At 37.3% G+C, this 26,054-nt stretch overlaps 1 protein-coding gene and 1 long non-coding RNA gene across 6 annotated transcripts in view; both read left to right on the top strand.

The window, feature by feature from the left end:
* Window positions 1-12,400, top strand: part of LOC111862920 (glycerol kinase) — a 23,365-nt gene extending 10,965 nt beyond the window's left edge. For 2 of the 3 annotated variants that reach the window (XM_023848777.2, XM_023848776.2), the window contains exons 9-12: window positions 840-1,045; window positions 6,110-6,247; window positions 10,158-10,250; window positions 11,953-12,400. In XM_023848777.2, the coding sequence (XP_023704545.1) occupies window positions 840-1,045; window positions 6,110-6,247; window positions 10,158-10,250; window positions 11,953-12,047 (532 nt within the window). In that variant the 3' untranslated portion in view covers window positions 12,048-12,400. Of the gene's footprint in view, window positions 1-839; window positions 1,046-6,109; window positions 6,248-10,157; window positions 10,251-11,952 lie in introns of those variants that run through there. The other variant, XM_023848778.2, reaches the window with a different exon arrangement.
* Window positions 12,401-19,906: 7,506 nt separating this feature from the next.
* The window catches only part of LOC111862916, a 9,552-nt gene continuing 3,404 nt past the window's right edge, over window positions 19,907-26,054 (top strand). For all 3 annotated transcript variants that reach the window (XR_002842510.2, XR_002842509.2, XR_004512848.1), the window contains exon 1: window positions 19,907-20,197. This is a non-coding gene — a long non-coding RNA (uncharacterized LOC111862916). The remainder of the gene's footprint in view (window positions 20,198-26,054) is intronic.

Genomic DNA, 26,054 nt, shown 5'->3' with positions numbered 1-26,054 from the left:
GACTTTCTTCATAGTCATCGCCGTGAAAACTTCAAAACTTACAAATATATGATAGTCTGACACTCACCTTTTTACGTGAAAAAGAAATATTACACAATCCAACACTGACTTCCAAACTGATATTTCACCACTGAAAAAGATTCCTTGAATACTTCACACTTTCTTGAAAGTTCTTGAAGCACTGATCTGCAAGCTCTGACGAATATTTCCCCTTCAGTTCTCAGAACAAAGCTGGGCTATATTTGGCAGCCCAGGCCACGAACACTCATATATGAACGTAAATATTATCGAAGCCAGTACCGTGATAAACGATTTCTATGTTCAGAGCTAAGGAATGAACCTCTGACATGACCCTGCGTGGGTTTGTTTTGGTTTCAAACCCAACATAAAACCGTCAGCACTGACAAAGAGTGCACGTGTCCTGTGTCATAAATCAGTGACATTCGGCCAACTCGGGTTGCTGCCTCTGTCATTCATTTGTGACATTCGTCCGTTAAAGGTTAAGAGGGGTTACCAGCCTAGCAGTAACTTAGTGAAGGATGAGTTGAACGATTGGGTGGTGGATGAATAATGAATTCGGAAGAATTTGAAAGGAAGCAATCATGGCATAATTGAAAGAGGGACTGAGGAAAACCATAAACTTGTTGTGATAGCCAGTGTCCTGGCCAAGAGTTAAACCTCATACGTCCCAAATTCAAATTCAGCCTGTTTGGTACAAATAAATAGAGAAAACTGAGTAAATTATAATAAGTGTGAACAATTTTTGTGCTGTTCATGTATACTTGTGCTTATGTGTCATGTGTCAAGTACATATGTTATTCCTGTGTCCTTGATTTCAGTGTTATCTGCGGCATAACAGAAGACACTACAAGTGTAGCTATAGTTCGTGCAGCTTTGGAAGCTGTGTGCTTTCAGACAAGAGACATCCTGGATGCAATGAACAAGGACTGTGGCATTCCTCTTACAAAGTTGCTTGTAGATGGAGGAATGACAGTTAACAATTATGTGATGCAGTTACAGGCAGACCTATGTGGTATTCCGGTAGGTTCGTATCTGTGGGCACCATTACAGGGGGGAGCAGGTCTGAAGACAGACCAGTTGAGGGGCTTTGGGTATTCTGTTAAGGAATTATAATTAGCAAATCTTACTTTAATAAATTCTGCAGCTCTTTACAGAGATCAGCAGATGCCATTTTCATCTTATTGAAATGTAGAGTGGGTTTATAAAGGTAAAAAGGTAAAGCTGTCCTTGTACTTAATGAAGCAGCACACAATAAAATTGTGTAATGGAATGGAGGTATAGCTCCACATGTTTTAACCTCAACACCTGATAAAGGTGAGTGGTCTGCTTCATACCCCAGCCAGTTTATACCCCCCCCCCCTGGTACTCATTAAATTAAGAGGCTAGATGCTGCGGAGAAGAGACAAATCTCTGCCCATGTTGGGAATCAAACTCAGATTCCATGATCACTGCTGAATTGCAGTGTGTTAAGATTGTCAACTTAGATAAACTAGAAATCCATCAGATAAACCCAGATGACATCTTATGTTGTGGAGGAATGGCTGAGAACATCTAATGCAAACATGAAACAACAGAAATGTAATGTTATTTTAGTACGATGCGACTTGCCATTCTTGCTTTGAACTATCAGATGCCTGGCTTACATGGTTCCTCCTCAACACTACAAGTGTATCTCAGCTGATGGACCAAGGAGTTATGAAATGTGTGAAGCTCAACTACTGTAAGCTGCTCGTATGATCTCTGCTAGTCAACATGGAAGCCCACATCTTCGGCCATCCAGTTTGCCAAGTCCATCTCAGTTCAAGATACTGTATGTAGTCTGGATAGGTGACGTAGAAAAGCAAATATCTCTGCAAACAACACAGAGGAATTTTCAGCTGACAAATCAACTGATGATGTTTTTAGATGTCGTTTTTAGACAGTAGGGATTCATCAAGAGAGTAAAATGAGTGTGTATGTAAGTATTGTTTCAGTGCTAAATTAAATTGCTCCTTTTCATTCATTAGACTTTTGAGACTAGATGGTAGATTGTTGAAAATTTTAATGCCAGAATAATATGCACTTTTCTGAAAACGTGTCAGGTTAACAACAGGTCTATGTAGATGGTGCTTGTTTCTTGTGTTAACACTGTGTACATCTGAATTGGTCTGAAAATGTTCTTGCTATTTATAATGAAGCTTAATAATGAAAATATATATTCACATGGAAGTGGTACGATCTGTAATCTTTTAAATAACTCTCTACAAGAATTTTGAGGTTTTATGCCCACCATGATTTTAACAGTTTTCTTATATATGTAAATACCTTTTTGCTGTCAGATGAGTTACCCCAAAATATTATTCATACTTCATTATAGAGTGAAAATAGCAAAATAAACTGATTTCACTGTATAACTGACATGTAACAAAGCTCTTACTGCATAACATTCCCCACTTAACTTCACAGCCAACTGATCGATATGGTATTTCCAGTTTAAGTGGTTATCAATTTGTAAGCCAAGGAATTTTGTGTGTACTGACGCTTCTATATATTTATTATTATATCCAATGCTTAATGGATATTATTTGTTATAAATTTTATTATATTTGTTTAATCCAGATTCAGGGCCAGTTTGTTAGCAGCAAACCATTTACTCATATGAGAGAGAACACTGTTGAATGACATACAGAAATTATTACACTAGTGTCATCAGCAAATATTATGGGTATTGATCGGGTATTTATTGTTGGAGGAAGGTCATTTATATAGATTATAAAAAGCAAAGGACCTAAAATTGACCCCTGAGGAACTCCATGGTCTATTGTTCCCCATTTTGAATAAGTACTTTGGGTTGCACTAGGTGATTTCTTTCAATCTTTTGTTTTCTATTTACAAGGTAGGATCTGAACCAACCTGCCATTGTTCCCTGAATACCATAAAATTGTTATTTAGTTAACAAAATTTCATGATTAACACAATCAAAAGCTTTAGCTAAATCACAGAATATTCCACCTACATGCATTTTCTGGTTAATAGATTTTAATACACTGTCTGTTAGCATAAAGGCTGCGTTTTCAGTTGATATTCCCTTCCTGAAGCCAAATTGTTCTGGAACCAGTATATTATTAGTCTGCAAATAATGGCTTAATCTATTGTACATAAATTTCTCAAGTACTTTAGAAAAAGTAGTTAATAGTGAGATTGGTCTATAGTTTGACATACTAGATTTGTCACCTTTTTTGTATAGTGGTCTTACTATTGAAATCTTAAGACAGTTAGGGAAGATTCCAGTCATGAGTGGGTGATTACAAATGTGAGTTAATGGGCGACTGATGAGTGATGTGCAAGCTTTTAAAATTTTACTTGTTATTTCATCAAGTATTAGGGCAGAAAATTACTTTAACATTCACGTGAAGGAAATCACTGAGTTCATTGAGAATTGCCACCAAGGTAAAGAAGATGAAGCTGATAGGAAGGAAATTGATAAGTTCATTGAGAATCGCCAGCAGGGTAAGGAGGAGGAAGCTGATGGGAAGGAAATTGACAGGTTCATTGAGAAACACCACCAAGGTAAGGAAGAGGGAGCTGATGGGAAGGAAATTGATGAGATCATTTAGAAATGCCGGCAGGGTAAGGAGAGGAAGCTGATGGGAAGGAAATTGATGAGATCATTGAGAAATGCCAGTAGGGTAAGTAGAGGAAGCTGATGGGAAGGCAATTGATGAGATCATTGAGAAATGCCAGCAGGGTAAGTAGAGGAAGCTGATGGGAAGGAAATTGATGAGATAATTGAGAATTGCCTGCAGGGTAAGGAAGATCAAGCTGATGGGAAGGAAGAAAATGAAGAATATGGAACTTCTCCAAGAACTTGAGTGCAGACATACGACATACCACAGTGCTCTAAATAGCACCAGACCACTTCAGAAATTTTACGTCACAGTAATTCTGAACATTTTGATACAATTTGCAAGGCTAAAATTTAATTGAAAGCTGAGCCTCTCGGTCAACAGCGTATGTGGAAAGAACCTTGCCGGTCTGCTGCGAATGGTAAACAGTGTATATATTGTGGTGAAAACAATGCCACTTTTGTACGTCGATGGGGAAACATATGAAGTAATGTATTCATAAACAGAATTTTGCTTTAATTTCGGGTAACTATATAAAACAGAACAAAATGTGTGGCCTGTGTGGTTCCTTTATATAAAGGCTTTACCGTATACAGCTCAGATACTGACAGCATTGTTAAATAACCCAATAGAAATACTGATGAATGATGAATGGCAAGGGTTTGGAAGGGAGTATTATCTCCTAATCATAGTACTATCTGTATTTTGCTTGGTTGGACTGATGAAAACCATGAACTCCTCAGGCTAGTAAGTGTCCCTGCCTAGATTCAAATGGAGAACCCCCAGATTAGAAGTGTGGAATATTGTGCTCAGTGCATGTCAGTTATGTTCCATATTCTGGTGTACAGGTTTTTGTATTCCACAAATAGAATGTGGGGCGTCACTTTCCGAGATGTTGTTTGCTCTGTGCCTCCACATATGATCCTTGTTGACCTTTCTATCATGTGCTTACCTGGGAAAGGATGCGGAATCAATTTCTGAGGAGGGCAGATTCTGTAACCTCCAGTGATAGGCTTATGGTCATCAGAGGGGACCTCCAGTGTGTACTTCTAACAGTGGAGGATGAGAGCCTGGCATTCCTCTCATTTCCCATGTTTTTGAAAGTTTCAGAGTGTGAGCAGGGAAAGACCACACATGGATTAAAACTCAGGATACTCCAAGTGAGTGTCCGATATCACCTACTGCATACATCACCTCATCTTAAATGTTTTGTTTTTAAAATATATTTTTTTCTTCTGGATGACAGACCTGTATTAAGGTGAACGGGTTTGCGAAAGGTCTAGGTATAGATTGGGGGCACGCGGTAGTGTAGATGGTTGAGGCACTATGCTACAAACCGGAAGGTTGCAGGTTCAAGTCCCAATGAGGTCATTGGATCTTTTTCAGTTGATCTAATCCTTCCAGCCGCACTATGGCCCTGGGGTCGACTCAGCCTCTAACGGAAATGAGTACCAGGAATCTTCTTGGGGTACATGGTTGCCGGCGCGTAAGGCTGACAACCTTACCACCATCTTTGAGCCGATTGTCTAGATAATGTGTGACCCTCAACATCTCACAACCCTATGGGCTTTCATGGCCTGTTACAGGGATAGCTTTACTATTTTTCTTTACTTTTACTAGGTATAGATTAGAGGATTGGATAAGAATATACAGGGTGTCTGAGGAGGAGAGATCAATATTCTAGGAGGTCATAGCATCGGACATTCTAAGAAAAATTTTATTCGTTCATGTGTCCTATTCTGAACAGTTTCCGAGATAGAGCTATTTCACTGTACAGTACACTGTACTCTGTACAGGCGAGCAACATGCCATGTCCTCGCATGAGTTACAAAGAGCATTCATGTTGCCGGTGCAATTTTAAAAAATGTATTATATTAGGTTAACCATACCAACCTTGTCACTTGAACAGTAAATACCGGTATTATAAACAGTACACAATATCTCTTTCTTATCAACAGTTTTTGAACTGTACAGTGAAATAACTCTATCTCAGAAACTGTTCAGAATATAATGTGTGTACATATACGCTTTTTGCTTAGAATGACCGATACTATGGCCTCCCAGAATACTGACCTTTCCACCTGGGACATTCTGTATATTACAGAAATAGGGAGGTGTTAACTAAACTCATTTGGTTCAGGTTCAGTGGTGGCTTCATATAAACTTAGTAATGAATCATCAGGTTTCATAAAGGAGGAAATCTTGACAAGCTTAGCAACTGTTAGCCTCTGAAGAAAGACTCTGGTCCATGGAGTTAGTTGGCAGGCTCCTGTGAAAACAGTAATGAACCTTCAGGTTTCATGAAGAATGGAGAAGACTTGATTACTGAGCAACTGTTAGCTTCTCTACTCCATGGAATAATTACTGATTTTTATAGTGGTATGATTTTATGTTACGTTATATGATGATTTCAACTTTCATTGAAAGTCTGTAGCAGTCTAAGAGTATCTTTGTATCAGCATAGAGTGCTTTGCTTTGTACAGTTCGGCCACTGATGACAGAAACCACTGCACTTGGGGCTGCAATGGCTGCTGGAAGTGCAGATGGAATTGAAGTTTGGGATTTGACCAATCTTCAAGCTGTTGGAAATGATACATTCCGACCGGCAATCTCGGAAGATGGTAAGTTCATACATGATGAATCTTACTACATTGCTTATGAAATATTTTTAATGTGTAGGATAATGTAGCAATCACCAACAACGTCTCAAGTTGCCATGACAGTGACTATGAGAAGTTCTGTCTGCCGAAATGTTATGCAGTGTAGTTTGGTAGAGTTCACAGATGATGTTATGCAGTGTAGTTTGGTAGAGTTTACAGATGATGGTATGAATGGTAGTTTGATAGAGTTCACAGATGTTTCAGAAGAATGTGCTGCCTCCAAGTATGGAACAAGGAAAATCTTACTGATTTCTTTCTTGTGTGGCCTAGCATCCCAGAAACAGTACTCTTCATAGTCTGTCCTCATAACTGCTGATCTGTTTCATGTACACACAAAGAGAGTGAGTTCCAAGTGATGTTTAATCCATGAAGCCTTGCTTTCTGAGCTTAGTGCAGAGTCAAAGATCCACATTTGATGTGGCGAGCGCAATTAACAGAGCTTGTAAACAGGTGGTGCAGGGGTAGTAGAAGTATTGTAATGTGGATGGAGACAGCGTTGGTAGGTAACTGACTTTTAAACATCTCGCGACCGAATACACACGACTCAACAGTGGGAGTGCAGTGTTTTCTATGCGGTTGGTGCCATGACCATTGCTATACTATCGCTCAGGAGCGGATATAGCAGCTGGAGAATAGTCACCTCAAGAGATGACCAAGCCACAGAAAAAGAAGACATTGCAAGCGCAGACCTCGGAAGAAAAGGACTGGTGATGCACTGTTAGTCTATTCAGGGTGAACACCCTTAAGGAGGGAGCACTGTAACGTGGATGGTCACAGTGTTGCTAGGTAACTGACTGTTAAACACCTCGTGACTGAATACACGCAAGGCAAGAATGGAAGTGTGGCTTTTTTATGCGGTCGGCACCATGACCGTTAGTATGTGATTGCTCAGTAAATGTGTTCCAACAATAGAGAGACTATTTTCTGTGTGGTTGGTGGGAAGGCTTTATAATGATATTCCAGGAAAACAAATATTAAGATTTTGGACTTTATCCATCATCTTGTCTTTATCTAAAAACCATCCTCTTTATATCACAGTCAATAGATCTAGCCCCTATCTCTGGGATAGGGACTAACTCTATTGGTTGGGCCCAACTGAGTGGGTTTTACCTGAAGGTGGAGACAGAATCCAGTCTCCAAAACGTTGTGTTTTAAAAAATAAACAGGATGGTTTTTAGATAAAGACAGGACAATGGATATTGTCTGAAAACATAATATTTGTATGTGTCTGCCATGATGTTCTGTATTGTGTCACTTTGCCCTGCTGTGAACTATACCTCACATTGGTCTCTGTAAGAATATACAAGGTGAGTGTTACTTAATTACATTAAATAGAAGCATTGTGTTCTACACTTACAGGCAACCAGAAATAGTCATATAAGTGTATGGTTGCAACTGCTTTATTAGTAAGGTATGGCAACTATGAGGCGACACCACAAAACAGATAAACCCATCATTCTGTTTACAAATTCATATGAGGTCACTACTGTTGATGTTCTGTTGTTGTGATGTTCCATGCTCACATGGACCAGTTGTGTGGCCTCCACAATCACCCAGTCTCCCCCCTGCCTACTTCTTGTGGGGCCTTCTGAAGGCTGTTGCTTACTGCCACTGATGTAACATGTGGTATGAGCTATGCCAGTCAAATGGCTGGGACAACGATATGCGCTATGCTTGACATTTTCCAGTGTACCAGGAATTTGTGGCACAACAGGGCTTAGATATGCATTGACTGTAATGGTAGACCATTTCAGTGTCTTCTGTAAACCGTTAGTGACTGGCCAGATGCAGTTCTGATTGCAGCTGATAAACTCTTTATTCATAACCCTGATATTTGTATACTTTTTTCATTGTACTTTCTGGGTGCCATATCTCGCAGGCTGTTTATGATTGTCTATAAGCAGGCTACACAATGCTTATCTTTAAGGTATGTAATTAATATTTAATCTCTAAGGAATGCATCCTGTTTTGTGATATACTATATATAAATTATTGTATTAATTCCTGTCAAACACAACAATTCAACAAATGACTCACTCACACTCTGTTCTGTACAATAGAGTTTCATTGGTCTGGAATACCGTGTCACCATGTGTTTCGGTTCATAGCGCCAACCTCAGGCAGTACAATTAACCAGTCTTATTACCATTGAATTGCAAATTATATATATATATATATATTACTCTTATCTGGTGTGTTACACAATACAATGAAATGAAAAAAATATATATAATGGACTTCGGTCACTTCTCTAATCATCTTTATATGCACAGTTATGTTGTGGCGTTCTTACACTGAACTTAAAATCATGTGTAAACAAACATTTAAATTTATTAAGAGTCTTAAAATCAATAAAATATTGAAGATATAAAATATTATGCTATTAAAACCTATTAAAACACCATTATTCTTGGTATTATTCTTAAATGGTTGTTCCCACTTTTTGTTAAAATCATTTCAGGGTTAAAATGAAATTAAGTATGGTGTTAACAATGTTTGTTGTGCTAGGCCTTCCATTGTCATTTGGTCTGTATTGCTGTTGTGACATATTAACTTGATCCTAGCACTGTATATGCCATGCATCTATCTCTCTCACTATTCGTGGGCAGTGTTTTTTCTTAAACACATTTTAATGTTTCCTCCTTGGGGCGGCTATGGAATTGCTCTGTATAATCATTTGCTTGTAAACAGTTGCCCCATCTAACTTCGTATGGTCTCACTACATCCAACTTTGAAGTTTGAGGGTCTCATCGTGGTGCTATATACATGATGTAATCCCTTTGTTTGGTTCTTCCTGTCCATATATCAGTACCACTTTTTCCCACACTTGGTTCACTTTTCTACCCTGAAGATGGAGGCAGCAGGTTCCTCCAAAATATTTGTGATGGTATATCAGAGTGAATGGCTTCATCTTGGAAGACAGTCATTTTCATGACTTCATAATGATTACAATGGTTTGGTCATGTAAAAAGAATAGATAGAATGGGGTTGCTGAGAATGGCATGGGATTTAAAGTTTAGAAGCAGGAGACCTATGTGGTGACCCATGGAAGGGTGATGTAGCCCAGTGTTGGAAGACATTGAGGAGAGAGGAAAGGGCTGACAGGAACACAAAAAGAAAAAGTAGTAGGCAGGAAAAGGAGATTGGAGACTTCTGGACATTTTCCCTCTGCCTTCAGACCACATTTTGTCTCTGGTGCTGTTTTTTGTAATACAGTTGAAGAATTTGGGCCCCTTGGCAGAGCTTGTCAAGGATTTGAAACTTCCTCTGCTAAGGTGCCCAGTCAAAAAGAGAAAAGATCATATATTTGAACTGTAATATGTAAGATAACATTTTAAGTTAAGCTGAAACATTATTTGCAGTGTAGGAAGGTGCATTTTAGAAACAGTTGTACTGGTTTAATTTGGCCAGCTTGTGCTTCTGAGCTTAAATTGTTTGTGGCCTCTGCACTGGAATTAAAGTACAGGTGATTCACTCAGAAGAGGACCCAAACTAATAATTATAAATCACATATTAATTTATTGATGAAAATAGAACTTGTCAATACCATACTTTGTGGCACTGACCTGGTGGCTGCTTGCCTGTTTCACACCATTTTGTTCAGGCTTATTCCGCGTATTGCGTGGAGTAATTTATACAGACATGGAGCATCATGGTGGACTGTTTCCAGATGGGAGGTTACCAATTTTAGCATCTTCTGTACACTGTTTTCTCCGCAACTACTTTTCAAGTTTTGTCTTCGTCAGTAAGTTACTGTGTGATTTATAATTCTCAGTTCTGTGTCTCGCCCAAGTGAATCACTTGGTATAGTGATGCATCCCATGTTCAGACATCTCACTGTGCGTCATGTTTCTTATTTGCTGTTGTCAAGAGCGGGACATGAAGTATTCCCGGTGGAGGATGGCCATTGAAAGAAGTCTCGGTTGGGTGGATGATGAGGAAAATACAGAACTGCACGAAGAAGGTATGAATAGTAAACATTAAAACATGTGTACCAACTAAATGATAGCTAGTAGATCCTAAACGGTTCTGGTGATTGTGTAAAACACTGAGAATCATTGAATCAAGCACTTCAGACAATGGAAATTCCTCCACTGCATAGCAGTGAATGGTTCCTAGACTGTGATTCACGCGCGGTGTGTCAGAGATCTGCATCTTTATGTGTTGTTGTTAACAGCCTGCAAACCAATGGGCATTGTAGCTGCCATGGTCCACACTGATTGGCTAGTGCTTGATTCAATGTGGGTAGCTCCCACAGGACTATGTCCATCGTATGATATTCTAAAAACTAGAGAACACAACGTTTCAAAAACTGGATCTGTTTCCATCCTCAGGTGGGGGGAGGAGTCATCTACTCTGTTGGGTCCCTTAGAGCTGACCTCAATTGCTGGACAATCCATGTCAATATAACTACACATATCTAATACCTGAGACCAGGCTTTGTCAGTGGGAGATAAGAGGAAAACTTAACAATTAAATTTGTATTCATATTGTGTATGTATTAACAGTCTTCAAGTGCATACAATCCCATTTATCACTTTTACACTACATGTTTTACATCCGACAATACAACGCATGCAGCCACAAGAGTAGAACACATCATAAGACATAATATACACACAACATTAGAAACATAAGTAGAACGACTCCCATGTGAATGATCAATAATACACACAAATTTAAAATATGACATATGAGATAATAAGTTTTAACAAGTTTCAAATACATAAACTTTATTATTATGTAAGGACATATAGAAATTTAATATTATTTGTAAATGGACATATAAAGGCAAGCAGTGAAATAATTGACAGATCGATACACCTGAAGATGGCAGCATACTGCCGAAACATGTAGTGTAGAAGTGGTAGATGGGATTGTATGCACTTGAAGACTGTTAATACATACACATTATGAATATGAATCAGTGCAACAGGACACTAAAATACAACATAATCAAATTTGTGATAAAGCATGCACAGACCTCAAACTAAGATAGAAAGGGAGGTGAAAATTTGTATGCAACAAACCAAGTCCATGAAAACCAATATATAGTATTAACTGGAGAATTTGTGAAACTATTTTGTGCTTACCACTAGTGCCATCTGTGAAGTAAACCCATGAAGAATCTGTCACATCATATTGTTCTTCTCTGTGAGTTGCTAACCTCACTGCTGATAAGGGGGATTCAGATGGGAAAAATATTCAGTCTGGGTTGGCTTATCAGATTGGTTAAGCACACCATGTGGGCCATTGCCTTGCTCAAAACCTGACTCGCAGTTTTCATGTCAGCACAGAAGTTATATATTCATATAAGAAAAGACATGCTGTTGGCTGGGACATGGTGTGCATTAATAATGTCAGTGAACAGGTTTAAGTGCCATTCCAGGCAAGTTAAAAGTAGGTTATGTGGGAAGGAAAAATGTTATGGAAACCAGAGCTGGTCTGGACACTGTGAAGAAAATAACCTGTAATGGTAGGCCAAGGAAGCAACAGGCACTCTACCTACTGCCTACTTGCTTGGTGTGCTCTTCAACGCTGTAAAATTTCACTTCCCAGATGATAGTATGCTATCAAAAATGTATCTATACATTTATAAATTATCCCTGTCAGGGAGATGATCATGAATTGTGGACTAAAATACTTTGCTTATATTTTATTTTCAGATAAGCAGCAATATATTCTATCGTCAGTGCCAGGGAGCGTGTTCATCTTTGCCACTTTATGCTTGCTCCTGGTGGCCCAACGTTTGAAGTCTTGATTTCAAGAGTAATGTGATGAAATGGAAGATTACGATGAGCACCAAATAAGAAATGTCCATTTTTGTACCTCATGTACAGTACGTGAAATATTATTTATACTATTAAATTGAAATTAAAATTTAACTAAATTAAAATTTCTGATATCAGAATTTAGCCATATTATGCACTGAATCTGTTTCATCATTTCAGCACACATTTTAGTTGCAAATACATACAAATGTGTATCCATAGAGCCAAAGCTGTATATTAGACCTAGGTCATTGAAGAGTAAATACAAGAAAGTCACTTCAAAAGTTCTGATGGATCAGATTAGGTCTTGTAAAATGTGATAATAATAATATTATTGAATTGCTATAAGTCTTGAAGCTTTCACAGTGACCAGTGCACTAAAACTGCTTCAGCCAATCAACCGGGGATGAAATCAATATTTAAGGGAAGGACTGTGTCCTGTCATCAATATCAATAACATTATATAGTCTTAGTTAACTACAGAAATAGGAACATCTACATTCTATCTGACAGCCAGGCTGCACTTAAAGCGCTTGACAAACACCAGATCAACTCAAAATTTGTCTGGGATTGCCACCAAACTCTTATGGAACTGGCCAAACATAACAGGGTACAACTGATAAGGGTGCCGGGACATGAGGGTATTGCTTGAAACGAAATAGCAGACCAATTGGCCAAGATTGGAGCTGAACATCCTTTAATAGGACCTGAACCAGCCTGTGGCATCTCTATAGGAGTTGCCAGACAGGTAAACAGGGACTGGACGAACAGGAAGCACAAGAAATACTGGGGATCCTTGACTGGACTCAGGCAAGCAAAGGGACTCATACGAGGACCCTCTACTAAACGAGCGAAGGAACTGTTGAAGTTAACAGGAACCAGCTACGATGGGTGGTGGGACTACTTACAGGACACTTGTCATCTCAAAGGACACCTGTTCAAACTGGGACTAAGTGATAGTCCTACTTGTTAGAGGTGTCAGATAGAAAATGAAACAGCCACACATATCCTGTGCAAATGTGAGGCCTTAGCTTATTTAAGATTGCGTTACTTGGGTCAATATTTTATGGAACCAAATGACTATTTTGACGTCCCCACGTACAAAATCCTACGCTTCATTCAAAGCGCAGGACTATTGAGGAGATAATGGGAAGGGAAGGCACAATAGATCAGTGTGGTCATGGTGCAAGGGCCGAGAAAGCCCACGCCTTATACATTCATTCATTGGTCTTAGTTACTGATGGTGTCAGTAGATAAACTTCAAATAATAAATTTCAGTTCAGGTTCAGTGTTCAGAGAAATCCAGGCATGTAACTTTTCTGCTCGATGTTATTGCAGGTGGACACTTGAGAGAGCTTAGTGTGTTGATGCCATGTTCTTTGTGTGTGGCACAGTGTAGAGTTCATTATAGCAAAAATCTGTTCATCCTCGGTTTTGGTTATTTCTGAGCAGTTGACAGCATCTCATATTGGTGACGCGGAGAGATTTTCCACTCCCTCTTTCAGTCTGCCATTGTTATGAGGTGGATGTCATGGCAAGGACCACATAGAAGGAGAGACCGGATGAAAAGGATGCAGTTACGCCTTTTTTACACATTTGAGCCTAGTGGTGTAGTGTGCTGGTTTGTTCTGCCTTTTTTGTATTCAGCTGTTCACTCCCATGATTGTGTCTATGTAGTGTTTGTGTAAGATTGCATAACCTAACATCCACATTATTATATGTAATATATAAGGGAGGGTCAGTAAATATGTCACAAATGGATATAAAACATAAAACATGTGATATTCAAACCTGGAAAAAACATTTATTTCTTGACATATCCTCCACTAACACTTCCGTTGCTTTACCAGTGCGTCTTAACCTACAGCATGCAAGTCTTTTGACTGTTGCTTCAGCCATTTCTGCACCTGGTCGGACATCGTCCACTACGTTCAGATGTCCTTGAGATGATTTCTTGACCCAATTGTGAGCCTCTTTATGTGACGAAAACTTCCCACTGTAAACAGGAAACATTTATTTATGTATATCCTTTGCATTGAGTTATTTTGCCCACAAAAAGTATCTCACAACAGAAGGCTGCTCTTTGGTATTACACTCTTCATGCACGGTCATCATTGTGACTACTGAAACCAGCCTCTGAACATGCACATGCACATCTGCTACCTACAATGTCATAAAGCTGGACTGTGCTGCTACCTAGTGATACGCACAGAAATCCTATTACGTCCATTACAGCTGTTTTACTTCCATTTGTGACCTATTTACTGACTCTCCCTCGTACATAAGAAGGTCAGTTTCTTATTTCCTACTACATACCAAATTTGGAACACAATAAGCTACATGAAGTTTATAGCCCTATAGTATTAGTTACATCCTGTTTGAGGTGCCAATGAATAAAAACAGAGGAGTTACCATCATGTCAACAAATGGTTTTATTAAGAAAGCCTCTTCGCTTGCCTCTTATATTTTTTCTTCTACCCTGAAGATGGAGGCGATACATTCCTCCGAAACGTCGGTTAACACCACATATGCACCGTGCCAATTCCCAGAAGACTGCTTTCTTCATAGTCACCGCTGTGAAAGCCTCAAATCTTACAAATGGTTTTATTATTCCACTCACAACATGTTCTGGCCCAGATAGGCCATCAAGTGATATGTGTGAAATATGCTAATGATGATGCAATTCATATAAAACTATGATGCTAGTGTAAATTTGAAAACATATTAGTTAAAGTAGGTTGGATCACTCTTAATACAATATACACATTCAATTTTAAAACAAAAAATAAACTTACACATATTAAATAGGATTTGAGGTTCTTGCAGCAGTTATTACAAAGAAGTCTAATCTCTGGGATATAGACCACCCCTTTCGCACTGATTTCTTACCAGACTTATTCTTCGACCCTGAAATCGACAATACCACAGAGTTATATCCCAGAAGACAGAACTTTTCACTCATGTACGAGTATAAAGGTAAAGTTGTCCCTATGCTCAACAAATTAAGCACTACCCCATGAAGAAGTATTAGGGAGTGGATGTACAGGTCCACATTTTCTTGACCTTGGCACGTTGGAAGTGAGTGGTCAGCATCATGTTCTGGCCGCTTTGCCTCCAGGGAAAGATCCTCTAGTACCCATTGGACCACAGAGCTGGTCTGGACGATTTGGAGAAGAGAAAATTCTTGACCCTACCAATACTCGAACTTTGACCCCTCAGTCGTCCAGCCTGTAGCCGGTCACTATACGTTCATGCATGTATTAAATGTAAAAATTGAAAATAAAGCAATATAAGGAGAAAATCGCTTCAAAAGGTACGGGGATTTTCCAAGGAGAGGAGGGAGACAATTTTTATACAAAATTTACTCCATAATGTTACTGGTTTGTATGATAATCCAAGCTGTTAAAGCAATGTATAAGAATTGCCATACAGTTTTTGGCAGCATTAAAATTATCATTCCCAATCATCTCCACTTTTGCTCTTTTTAAATTACATGAGTGAAGCCTAATTTCTTAATATGAGTGTTATTCCTTCTGTAATTTTGACTTCTTATATATATATTGTAACGTGTTTCTGGTTACTGAAGACGCCGTAGAGATGGTTAATTGGTTTATTTAACAATCGACAAATAACGGCTACAATTAATTATCACAATATTACGGGTTTCCACACTTTACAAACCCGACAACAAAATCTCTTAACACTATCTTCAAGAGTCTTCACGTATTAAAGACGCGGGAGCTATACAAGTCTCCCTGAATTACACACTTCAGATATCACTGGTTATCACTGGTTATCGCACACGCGGCTGTAGCTCGTAACTTGCGAACTGAGAAGTCGTTGATAACGCACTCGGCGACAGCCACAGTACAACTGACTGTGAATAGACTTCGCTGCTCCTTATGTAGCCTTGATCGGACAATTGTTGTCTGGTGCCGTGTTGCTAGCCACGCTGTCCGGAGTTGTTGACTGCTGCCTAGCAACCGCGATATCCCTCGGTGACGTCACCGCTGTTGATTCGCTTTGCATATCTTCAAGGTCGCGGGGACTCGGCTAACGTCGGCTCCGCTCGTGACATCACCGCGCGTTGCATAGCTACCAGGATACGGGGTGATTACTTGCCTATTACTCTAGTGTTACGTTACCGCTACGTGCAGCTGGGGAGGTAGGGGTCAATGTGTGAATATATATATATATATATATATATATGGGCTGTGGCATTTGAGGTGCTTTTTGTTTTCCTTGCATTCAGAGACCATGGGAGTGTGTCCATAGGTAGAGGTTATAACCAGCTGATGCTCTGTCTGAGGAGTCCTACCAGATATGTGGAAATAGGATTCTTAAACCCAAAAAGTGGGAGGCCTTTGGCTTAATTATTCTGCCATGTCATGCAAGACGAAGGCTGTACATCTAGGAAAGCAACTGTGTCATTGTAATTTTGTGTTTCCTGCTGCAGACTAACCCAGAGGTATTATGAAATTGATTTTATACTCTTGCCAATATGTATGGCAAAGCAGTGTCAAGAGTGTTTTAGTAGATGGTAATCTTAATATATCAGTCAACAATTCTATAATAAATCAAGAGGAATACAGTAGTATTGCTTTGTTTATTATAGACTGATGTTGACTGATACGTTAAGAATACCATATATGGTAACTCACAACAGCTTGCATACCATAAAGATTTTTCAGTAGATTTGAGATGTGATTTGAATCCTCCTTCCCAGTTCTCTAATTATACGTGTAAACCAGAGATGTTCAACCTTTTTCAACTCACAGCACACTGATCAAGGCATACCATGAGCTTCTTTAAAGAGAGATTTTATCATATAAAATGAGTATTAAGATTGTGTTTAAAAGTGGAATAGCTACAATTCTAATCATCGTGTTATTTTTAAAAATAATGTTGATCATGGATTTCAAAAAAGATTTATTGTTAAAAGTAAAGTTCATATTTCTTATTATTCCAAATATTGAAATGAAAAAAAAAATCCTATGACATATTCCATTGGCCTCCAAAAAAAATGTCCCCTCTCTCTCTCTCTTTCTCTCTCTCTCTCTGTCACACGCCCTCTTTTCTTTCTTGATGAAATAATGAAAAATCAGGTTTTGAATAAAATAGTCTGCTCTGTGATGAAAAATTTTAATGCTATATAAATGTTTTGTATTTACAATTAGTATAAAGAGGGTAAGGAAAGATTTTTTAAATACAAGCATGAGTAGAAATAAAAAGTCTTGAACATAAGCATAAAAATATCAGTGATAATCCCATGCTTGGTGATGTCCATTGATGTCCCTTGATCGAGGTTGGATGGTTGACAAGCATACCATCAAGTCCTCCCCCTCCAGTGTTTGAAGCTGCAACCTGTTCAAGCTCTTCATTGTATTCATAGCAGGGAAGCCAGCCTCACACAGATATGATACAGAGAAAGGAAGATGAGCTTCATTTGCCTTCTTTGTGATGATGGGGTACTCCTATCTGAGAGACAACTAGGATCCGGCTATATCTGTTGATGAGTGCTTCAGTTTGAGTCTTCTTTCATTTCTTATTTCCATCAACTTATCTTTTTCTGCAACAGTTAATTCTGCCAACTTGAACACACTTAACACAACCATATATCTTACTCGGTCCAAGTAAGATACATCAAGTGACCGGAAACACTTTTCAGTGCATTACTCAACAGTGACAACCTTTTTAGAATTAAATTGACCAAGATTTTTGTCCAGCCTGCAACCTTTTATCAGCTCAAACATTTCAACTTTGTACCAACTACACTATCCCAGCTCCTGGGTACATTTATAGTAGGAAGTTTAGCTTGTTACAGACCACTCTTCCATACTGCAGTTAATTGTATGGTTTAATCAGTAATCAGTTGTATGGCAGAAGGTCCTTGTGTTTCAGTTCCTGGGTTTCAGTTAGATGGTGGCAGTGGTGTTCTAATTCTACCATCATTTCACTTCATACTGCTCTGTAGTGTGTCATATTTTGATTAGAGGTGATGGCGCTGGAGAAGCCCTCTTCTGCATTTGAATGACACGTAACAGTCTCACTCACTTGCCCTCCTGTTTCTCATTCACTTCTCCTCCACACAAATTTGTGGCAGCACATATTAATTGAGATATACCATTCAGTTCTGAATGTTTTATCTTTCCAGCTGCTGTCTAGAAACATTTAAAATACCACACAAAAGGTAAAGTTGTATCTGTGCTTAACTAATTAAGCATTATGCCATGAAGATGTATGGGGGAGTGGATGTATAGATCCATGTTTTCTTGACCTTGCCACTAGTTAGACATGAGTAGTCAGCTTCATGCCCTGGCTGCTTTTCCCCTGTGGAATTGCCCTCAATACTCACAGGATAAGGAGCAGTGTGGGCCCCAGAATTGGTCTGGATGGCGTGGAGAAGAGAAAGTTTTTTACCCTACCAGGACTCATACTCCAACCCCTCTATTACTAAGTAATGACCAGTAAACAAGAACCCAGGAATGGTGATTTCTGTGCAGCCAGTGTTGAGGTGTTATAAACAGGACAGTTAGTGAGGAGTTAGGCATTCAGTTAGTGAAGTGGAGTGAATTGGTTGGTGGATGCGCTAGCTAGAGAACTGCTAAGGTGCGGCAATTGTGAGCTGTTGCTGTTAGAAGTTGGTAGCTGAGGCTGGGGAACTGGTCAGGAACCCAGAGGAAAGGGAACGTCCACCATCCAAAGCCCTTACCGGAAGACTGGTGATGACACAGCAAACTGAGAAGACTTCAAAAGTGCGTGCTCTAGTGAGCTATAATGTGTGAATTAGTGAAACAGTTATAATTACTTGTGGTCACTGATGTGTAATAGTTCAATAAATCCAATTACCAATCCAAACCCTCTCTATATTCACTAAATCACATTACAATATACCTACCTATGTACAAACTCGGTGCTACAGTCCTGGATGAGCCTTGGCCTACTCTACAAGCATTCTCCACTGCTCTCTATTCCTTATCTCTATCCATCCTTTCGCCTTAATCTTCTTCAGGTCGTTCTCAACATCGTCTAGCCATCTCATCAGGGTTCATCCTTTTCTTCTTTTGGAATACAGCCTTCCTTTTAACATTCTATTTTGCATTGCATTATCTTCCATTCTTTTGACGTCATCTTATTTCTTGCAATGCCATAATGTCAATTTGGTAGCATATCATTTCTTAGGCTACTTCCTGCATCTTTCTGGGTTGCAGCATTGTACATACATTCCAACTTGCCATCACAATATCATTGTTCCTTGTCCTTTGCTAAGTCCATTTCCCATACATTTCAGTTATCGAAGGCAGGTCGTTAGGTTTCTGAACAAAATCATTTTACAGGATGAGGTTGTTAGCCTCATGCCCAACCCCCAACCAGGAGGATCTGGACGATCTGGACTCTACCCTTTGACCTTTCCGGTATGGGTGACTCTACCGGTAATTAAACTATGCCGGCATAGCACTTCAGGTCACAGAGTCACACAAGCCCCACCACCACAAGGTGGAGACACATTTGGGGGGATGTGACAATGTGGGTGAAGTGATATTAGATAATTTCTTTTCTAAAAACAATGAGTAATAACCTGACCAATACAATAGACTAGGGTGGAAAAATGATTCATTGCTATTTTGTAAACACAGGTTTCGGTCGCGCAGGGGGGGGAAGTCGGTAGTAGTTAACCTTTTTACCGATTGAGGTGTCGTCAGTAGCTGCAACTATTTCAAAGCAATATGCTGAACAAGGACGATAGATGGCAGTTTAATACGAATGTTACTTCACGGTTCAAACCGTTCAAACGGCTGTAGTGTGACGACTTCGTGTACCGACGTGGACGACGTGGATAGCCGGTAAGGCCGGTAACATAGGGATCATCGTTCTTTACATTCAAGTCAGTGCTCGTGTGAATGGTGTGCAAATTACGCGTGCTGACTGTTTCGTTTGGGGAAGAGAAAAGTGTGGTAATAATGTAATACTTTTTTTACATGTTAAACGTAGGAACATATTTGATGGAAAAAGGCTGTAGACTAAAAATTCCAAGTCCGGTGTTTGACAATAACGGCAAGATTCTAACCGATTTTACCTTTTCTGCAAGGAGCGTCATATCGGTATTATTGTGCGGAAGAGGAAGTGAATAATGTAGCGAGTAGGTAAAACATCTGTTAATAAAGAGAAAACTTTAACAGTAATAGTAACAGACTAATAATATGTCGAACAACGAAGGAAGGATAGCGTAGTATAGTGACCATATTACGGAAAATCGGGGTTAGGTTCCCAGCCGGTGTAGAAATATTTCTCGTGTCTGCCACGTTAAGCCAGTTTCTGTAGCCCGCCCAACCTTTAATCGAAGGGGCTCCATTCCCCGTCGGTAAAGCGGCGGGGGCGTAGAGGTGGATATTCGTCAACTTCTAGTTTCGAGGTTAAGCATTCAAAGAGATTTTTTTTTTCTAAAATCATATAAACATTCCGTTATAGGGAGCGCATCATGTTAATGTATTGTGTTTTTATATATTACACGTTCCAGCACATCCATACAATACCTAAGCCATTGGATACAGAACAATGCATGTAAATCCACAACAATAAATCGAGCTTATGGAACCCCTACACATCACAGCAACTACATAACTTACCATGTGTATATAAGATAATAGAAAATTATAACATATACATGATAATAGATCAAATAATGGGCCATAGCTAAACAAGAAACTATCCCTAATTAAAATATTCATCTAAAGTGTAATAGGAATTAGTATGTAAAAAGGCACTTAAAGCTGCTCTAAATTACTTAATATTATGGATTAACTCTTATATTTAAAGGTAGTTTAATACCAAAATAATAAGGTCCTCTCTGGTAAGTTGTCAAATTTGTCTGAGGGCGATGAAGATCAAATTTACGCCTAGTATTAAGGCCATGAATTTGTGATGTTGTGTGATATAAACCCATATTTGCAACAAACATCAGTAAAGAAAATATATATTGGGATTGCAATGGCAAAATTCCGCAATCCCTAAACGCATCTTTACAAGAGTCCCCAGATCTCAACCCACTCATGGTTCTAATTATTGTCTTTTGAATTCTGAAAATGTGCATATGAGAAGAATTGCCCCCCAAATTAATTCCATAGGGCAAAAACCATTTTTAATGTCTGTAGGCATAATGGGCTTGATAACCCTCATTGAGTGACAATCCCTGCACATTTTAGGCATGAGTTGGGATATATGAGCTTTCCAGGTACATGAGCTTTCAATAGCTAATCCCAAAAACTTCACATTTGTACTGCTTAAAATCACATTATTATGATAATTAACATAATTTTTCATAAATTGAACATGTTTAGTTTTCTTAAAATTTAGAGTTAATAAGTTTAAATTAAACCAATCATTGAGATAAGCAAAGGAAATATCTACATCATTTCTGTATTGTATATTATTGTAACTGTTAATAACTAAACTTGTATCATCCAGAAATAAAACTGATTTTACTGAGTTATTAAAAATTTTAGGTAATCATTTATATAAAAGAGAAAAAGAAGTGGACCAAGAATGGACCCCTGCGGGACACCATGCCTTACATTATCCCAACTGGAGGTACCAATGTAACTCAAGTCAGTGCTTGTTATTAGAACTCTCTGATATCTCTCAGATAATTGGGATGTAATTAAATCATAAAATTTACCATCTATTCCATAAAATTGAAGTTTGTTCAATAAAATCCCATGATTAACACTATCAAAAGCCTTTTTTAAGTCACAGAAAATACCACATATGATTTTTTGCTTATTTAATGCTTCTAATATTTCATTAATTAATACATAGGAAGCTTTAGTAGTTGAAGATTGACGTCTAAAACCAAATTGTTCATTAACTATCATATTATGGTCATAGACATGCTGATTCATTCTGGATAATATAATCCTCTTGAAGATTTTGAAAAGGAAGTTAAAAGGGAAATTGGTTTATAATTAGTAGTATATTTTTTATGACCACCCTTAAACAGAGGTTTAATCTCAGCATATTTTAGTCTATTGGGAAATATACCAGAAGATAGCATTTTATTGCTAATATAAGTTAGTGGAGAAATAATAAATGGAGAACTAATTTTTAGAACTTTAACTGATATTTCATCATAGCCGTGAGATCCTTTTATTATTAGAGATTTAGTAATTTTAGATATCTCAGTAGACGTTACGGCATGGTATTTTATACTAGGGAAAGGATGATTAAAAGCTTGTTGCAAGTAATCTAATGGTTTATTATTAATTTTTTCAACCACAGATAAGAATAAACTATTCAGGGAATCTGCTATATCTTGTCTATTACCGATGACCTCTCCATTGACTTTTAATTCTGGAATTGTGCTACTTTGGTTAACTTCCCAGTTAATAGTTTTGTAGTGTCCCAGACATTGTTAACACAAGAAGAGCCACCCCAAAAAATTATACCATAACTAATGATAGAATGTAAATTAGCAAATTAATGTATCTAAAGGGACAATATATTATATATTTCTCAATGCATAACATGCAATGGAAATTTTATTAATAACATAATCACTATGCTGTTTCAATGAAAGAATGTCATCAATAATAAATCCCAGAAATTTTGTCTCAGTCACATTTGTTAAATTTATCTGATTGTAGTTAATTTTAGTAGTGATATAATAATTCTTAGGTCGAAACTTGACATATTGAGTCTTATTAAAATTCAAGGTAAGGAAATTAGCATTAAACCATGTATTTATATCTCTGAAAGTTTGATTAAGATTTATTTCAAAGTTTAAATTATTAGTGTCAGTTACTATAATACTGGTGTCATCTGCACATAATACCATATTATTATTTTTATTTAATATTTTAGGTAAATCATTAGTATAAAGCAGAAAAAACAAGGGACAAAGAATCGAGCCCTGTGGAACACTGCATTTAATTGTTCCGCATTTGGATGGGTTGTTACTGTCAACTCTATTACCCAATACAACTCTCTGATGTCTGTCTACCTGTCAAATAAGATCCATTCATTCATTCATTCATTCATTCATTCATTTTTCGTTCCATGGATCCACAATACAAGTGAGATATAGGACATGTCCGTACAGTGATTATTCTTAAAATTAATAGAGCAAGAACTAAGTATATAAATAAAAAAAAGTATAAAATACAAATACAAAAACAGAAACAAATCAGAAACAAAACATGTAGAATCAAATAGATTCCAGTCATATAAGTTAATTTTGATGAAACATGCAGTTTAAATTTAGACAATGTCAGTTTGAACATATCACAGAAATTGCTTAAATGACTAGAATAATACTAATAAAAAACAGGACGATCAACAGGTGATTCTAGTGAATGCATAATCATTAACTTATAATGATTTATATTGGAAATATTCTTCCACAGAATAAAAATGATGAAGATAAAGAAAACGCTTTAAACAAATTTTGAACTTCTTAGGGTTGAGTGACTCTTCTTTTATATAAGAAGGAAGATTATTATAAATTTTTATGCCCATATAATACACTCCCTTTTGATATACCGTAAAATTTGCTATGGGTTGATAGAAATTTGTAATATGTCTTGTATTTATATTATGATTTAGTGAATTTGGAATAAAGAGACTTTTATTATTAACCACAAAGAGCATGAGTGAAAAAATATACTGTGAAGCCAAAGGCAAAATTTCCAATTTCCGAAAGAGATCTCTACATGAAACTCTACTATTACAGCCGATCATAATTCTAATTATCTTCTTCTGTATTCTAAATACTTTTATACTATGAGGCGAGACTCCCCAAAAGCATAGACCATAGTTCGTAACAGAGCCAAAATAAGAGTAGTAAATTGTTTTCAAAGTTTTTAGAGGCAATAAGTGTTTTGAATTTTCCGTCAATTCCATAGAATTCCAATTTATCCAATAATATTTTATGGTTAACAAAATCAAACGCCTCCCACCATTAACTTATTATTCATCGCAGTTAAAATATTATTTATCAATGTAAAAGTTGCCTTCTCAGTCGAGGAGTGTGTCCTAAAACCATATTGTTCATCTACAAACAGACTATTTGCTTCAATATGAGTAATAAATCTCGCATATACGAGTTTTTCAATGATATTAGAAAAAGAAGTCAACAATGATATAGGTCTATAGTTGGATATATATGAGTGTTCCCTTTTTTAAGTAGTGGTTTAACTATAGCAAATTTTAATCTATCAGGAAAAATACCAGTATTAAGTACTGCATTACAAATATGAGTAACTGAAGAATTTATAAATGGTGAACTTTATTATTCTGTTTGAAATTTCATCATATCCATGAGTTTTTAGTGTTCAGTGATTTAATAATTTTTTCAATTTCATAACTGGAGGCATACTGCCAATTCATTTTAGTAAAAGGTCTACTAAACGTATTTACTGAGTAATTAATTGGATGAATTAGAGCTTATATATTTATTATTATCTCATGTAATAGAATCAGCTATAGATAGAAAGTGTTTATTAAAAGCATTTTAGGTTTTGTTCTGATTCATTATTACTTTATTATCTGCCATTATGGAATGAATACCTTTATCCCTTTATCCTCATTTATTATTTTCCAGGTACTTTTCATTTTATTATTAGAATTAAGAATAATTCTGTTGTAATATGATTTTTTTGCAGATATAATTACTTTTGATAATATTTTACAGTATTGTTTATAATACATTTTAAGATTTAAATCATCACTATGTCTGCATAATAACAAGAGTGCTCTCTTTCTTTTGCATGAGGCATTATCCCTTTTGTAACCCATTAATTCTTAATAATATTACATTTGATTTCCTTTTTTGGGAAACAGCTGTAAGAACATCTTAAATAAGTATTATGAAAGTTAAACATATTATTAACATTATTATTTCCAAAAATATTGTCCCACTGTTCCCAACTTAATAACATTTGAATTTCAGCTATACTATTTTTATTAATGTTTCTAGCAAGGATAGATCCAATTATATTATTAGGTTCAGTAATATTCTTAAATGTTATGAGCTGCGCATCATGATCAGACAGTCCATTGATACACAGTTTAATGGTATAACTTGTTCTGCTATCAATAAATATATTATCTATCAAAGTGGCTGAATTATTGGCAATTCTTGTAGGGAAATATACAGTATTGCTTAGGTTATAAGAATAACATGTCATCTAACTTTGATTTCCTACTATTATTTTCTAGATAATTAATATTTATGCCCCACATAAGATAAATTCTGAGTTATACCTATGAATAAAATAAAGTATATAGTTCAGTTTGTTTAAAAAATAGTCATAATCGCCAGCTGGGGCTCTGTATATACAGAAAATAATTACCTTTTTCTCATTAAGTTTTAATTAATGGCTGCAATTTCCATGTCTTGTTCCTTAAAATATTTTTGTATATCTAGTAGTAAAATTTAGATCATTTTGAATGAATATATGAGGGTAAGTCAATAAGTAAGTTGCAAATGGATACAGAACTTTAAGAGTACTGATTTGAAAAATGCTTTTATTTCTCAACATAATCTCCCTGTACATTGAGGCACTTGTCCCATAGTTTCACAAGCCCCTGAAAACCAGCAGCATAAAATTCTTTGGGCTGCTGTCAGAACCAGGCGTGTTCACACAGCATGGCCTACCTCATAATGCATGACAGGTTGCATGCTTCCATTAAATGGCCTTACAAAGTTTCCTGAGGATGTTACAGTAGGAGTCGGCATTTATGGTTTGTCCTTGAGGCTGGAATGCAGTGAGCAGTATGCCTTCATGATCCCAGAAGACTGTGAGCTTCACTTTCCTGGAGGATGGTGTCACCTTAAACTTTTTTTGGCAGGCGACACAGGATGTTTCCACTGCATTGATGTACGCTTTGTCTCGGGCTGGTAATGGTGAACCCAAGACTCATCACCTGTGACAGTTCAGGCTAGCATATTGTGTCCTTCATCGTGGTAGTGATTGAGATGCTGTAATGCCAGACCCATTCTT

The sequence above is a fragment of the Cryptotermes secundus genome, unplaced genomic scaffold (assembly GCF_002891405.2).
Source record: "Cryptotermes secundus unplaced genomic scaffold, Csec_1.0 scaffold582, whole genome shotgun sequence".
Classification (NCBI taxonomy): domain Eukaryota; kingdom Metazoa; phylum Arthropoda; class Insecta; order Blattodea; family Kalotermitidae; genus Cryptotermes; species Cryptotermes secundus.
This window is presented reverse-complemented; position numbering and strand designations above follow the sequence as displayed.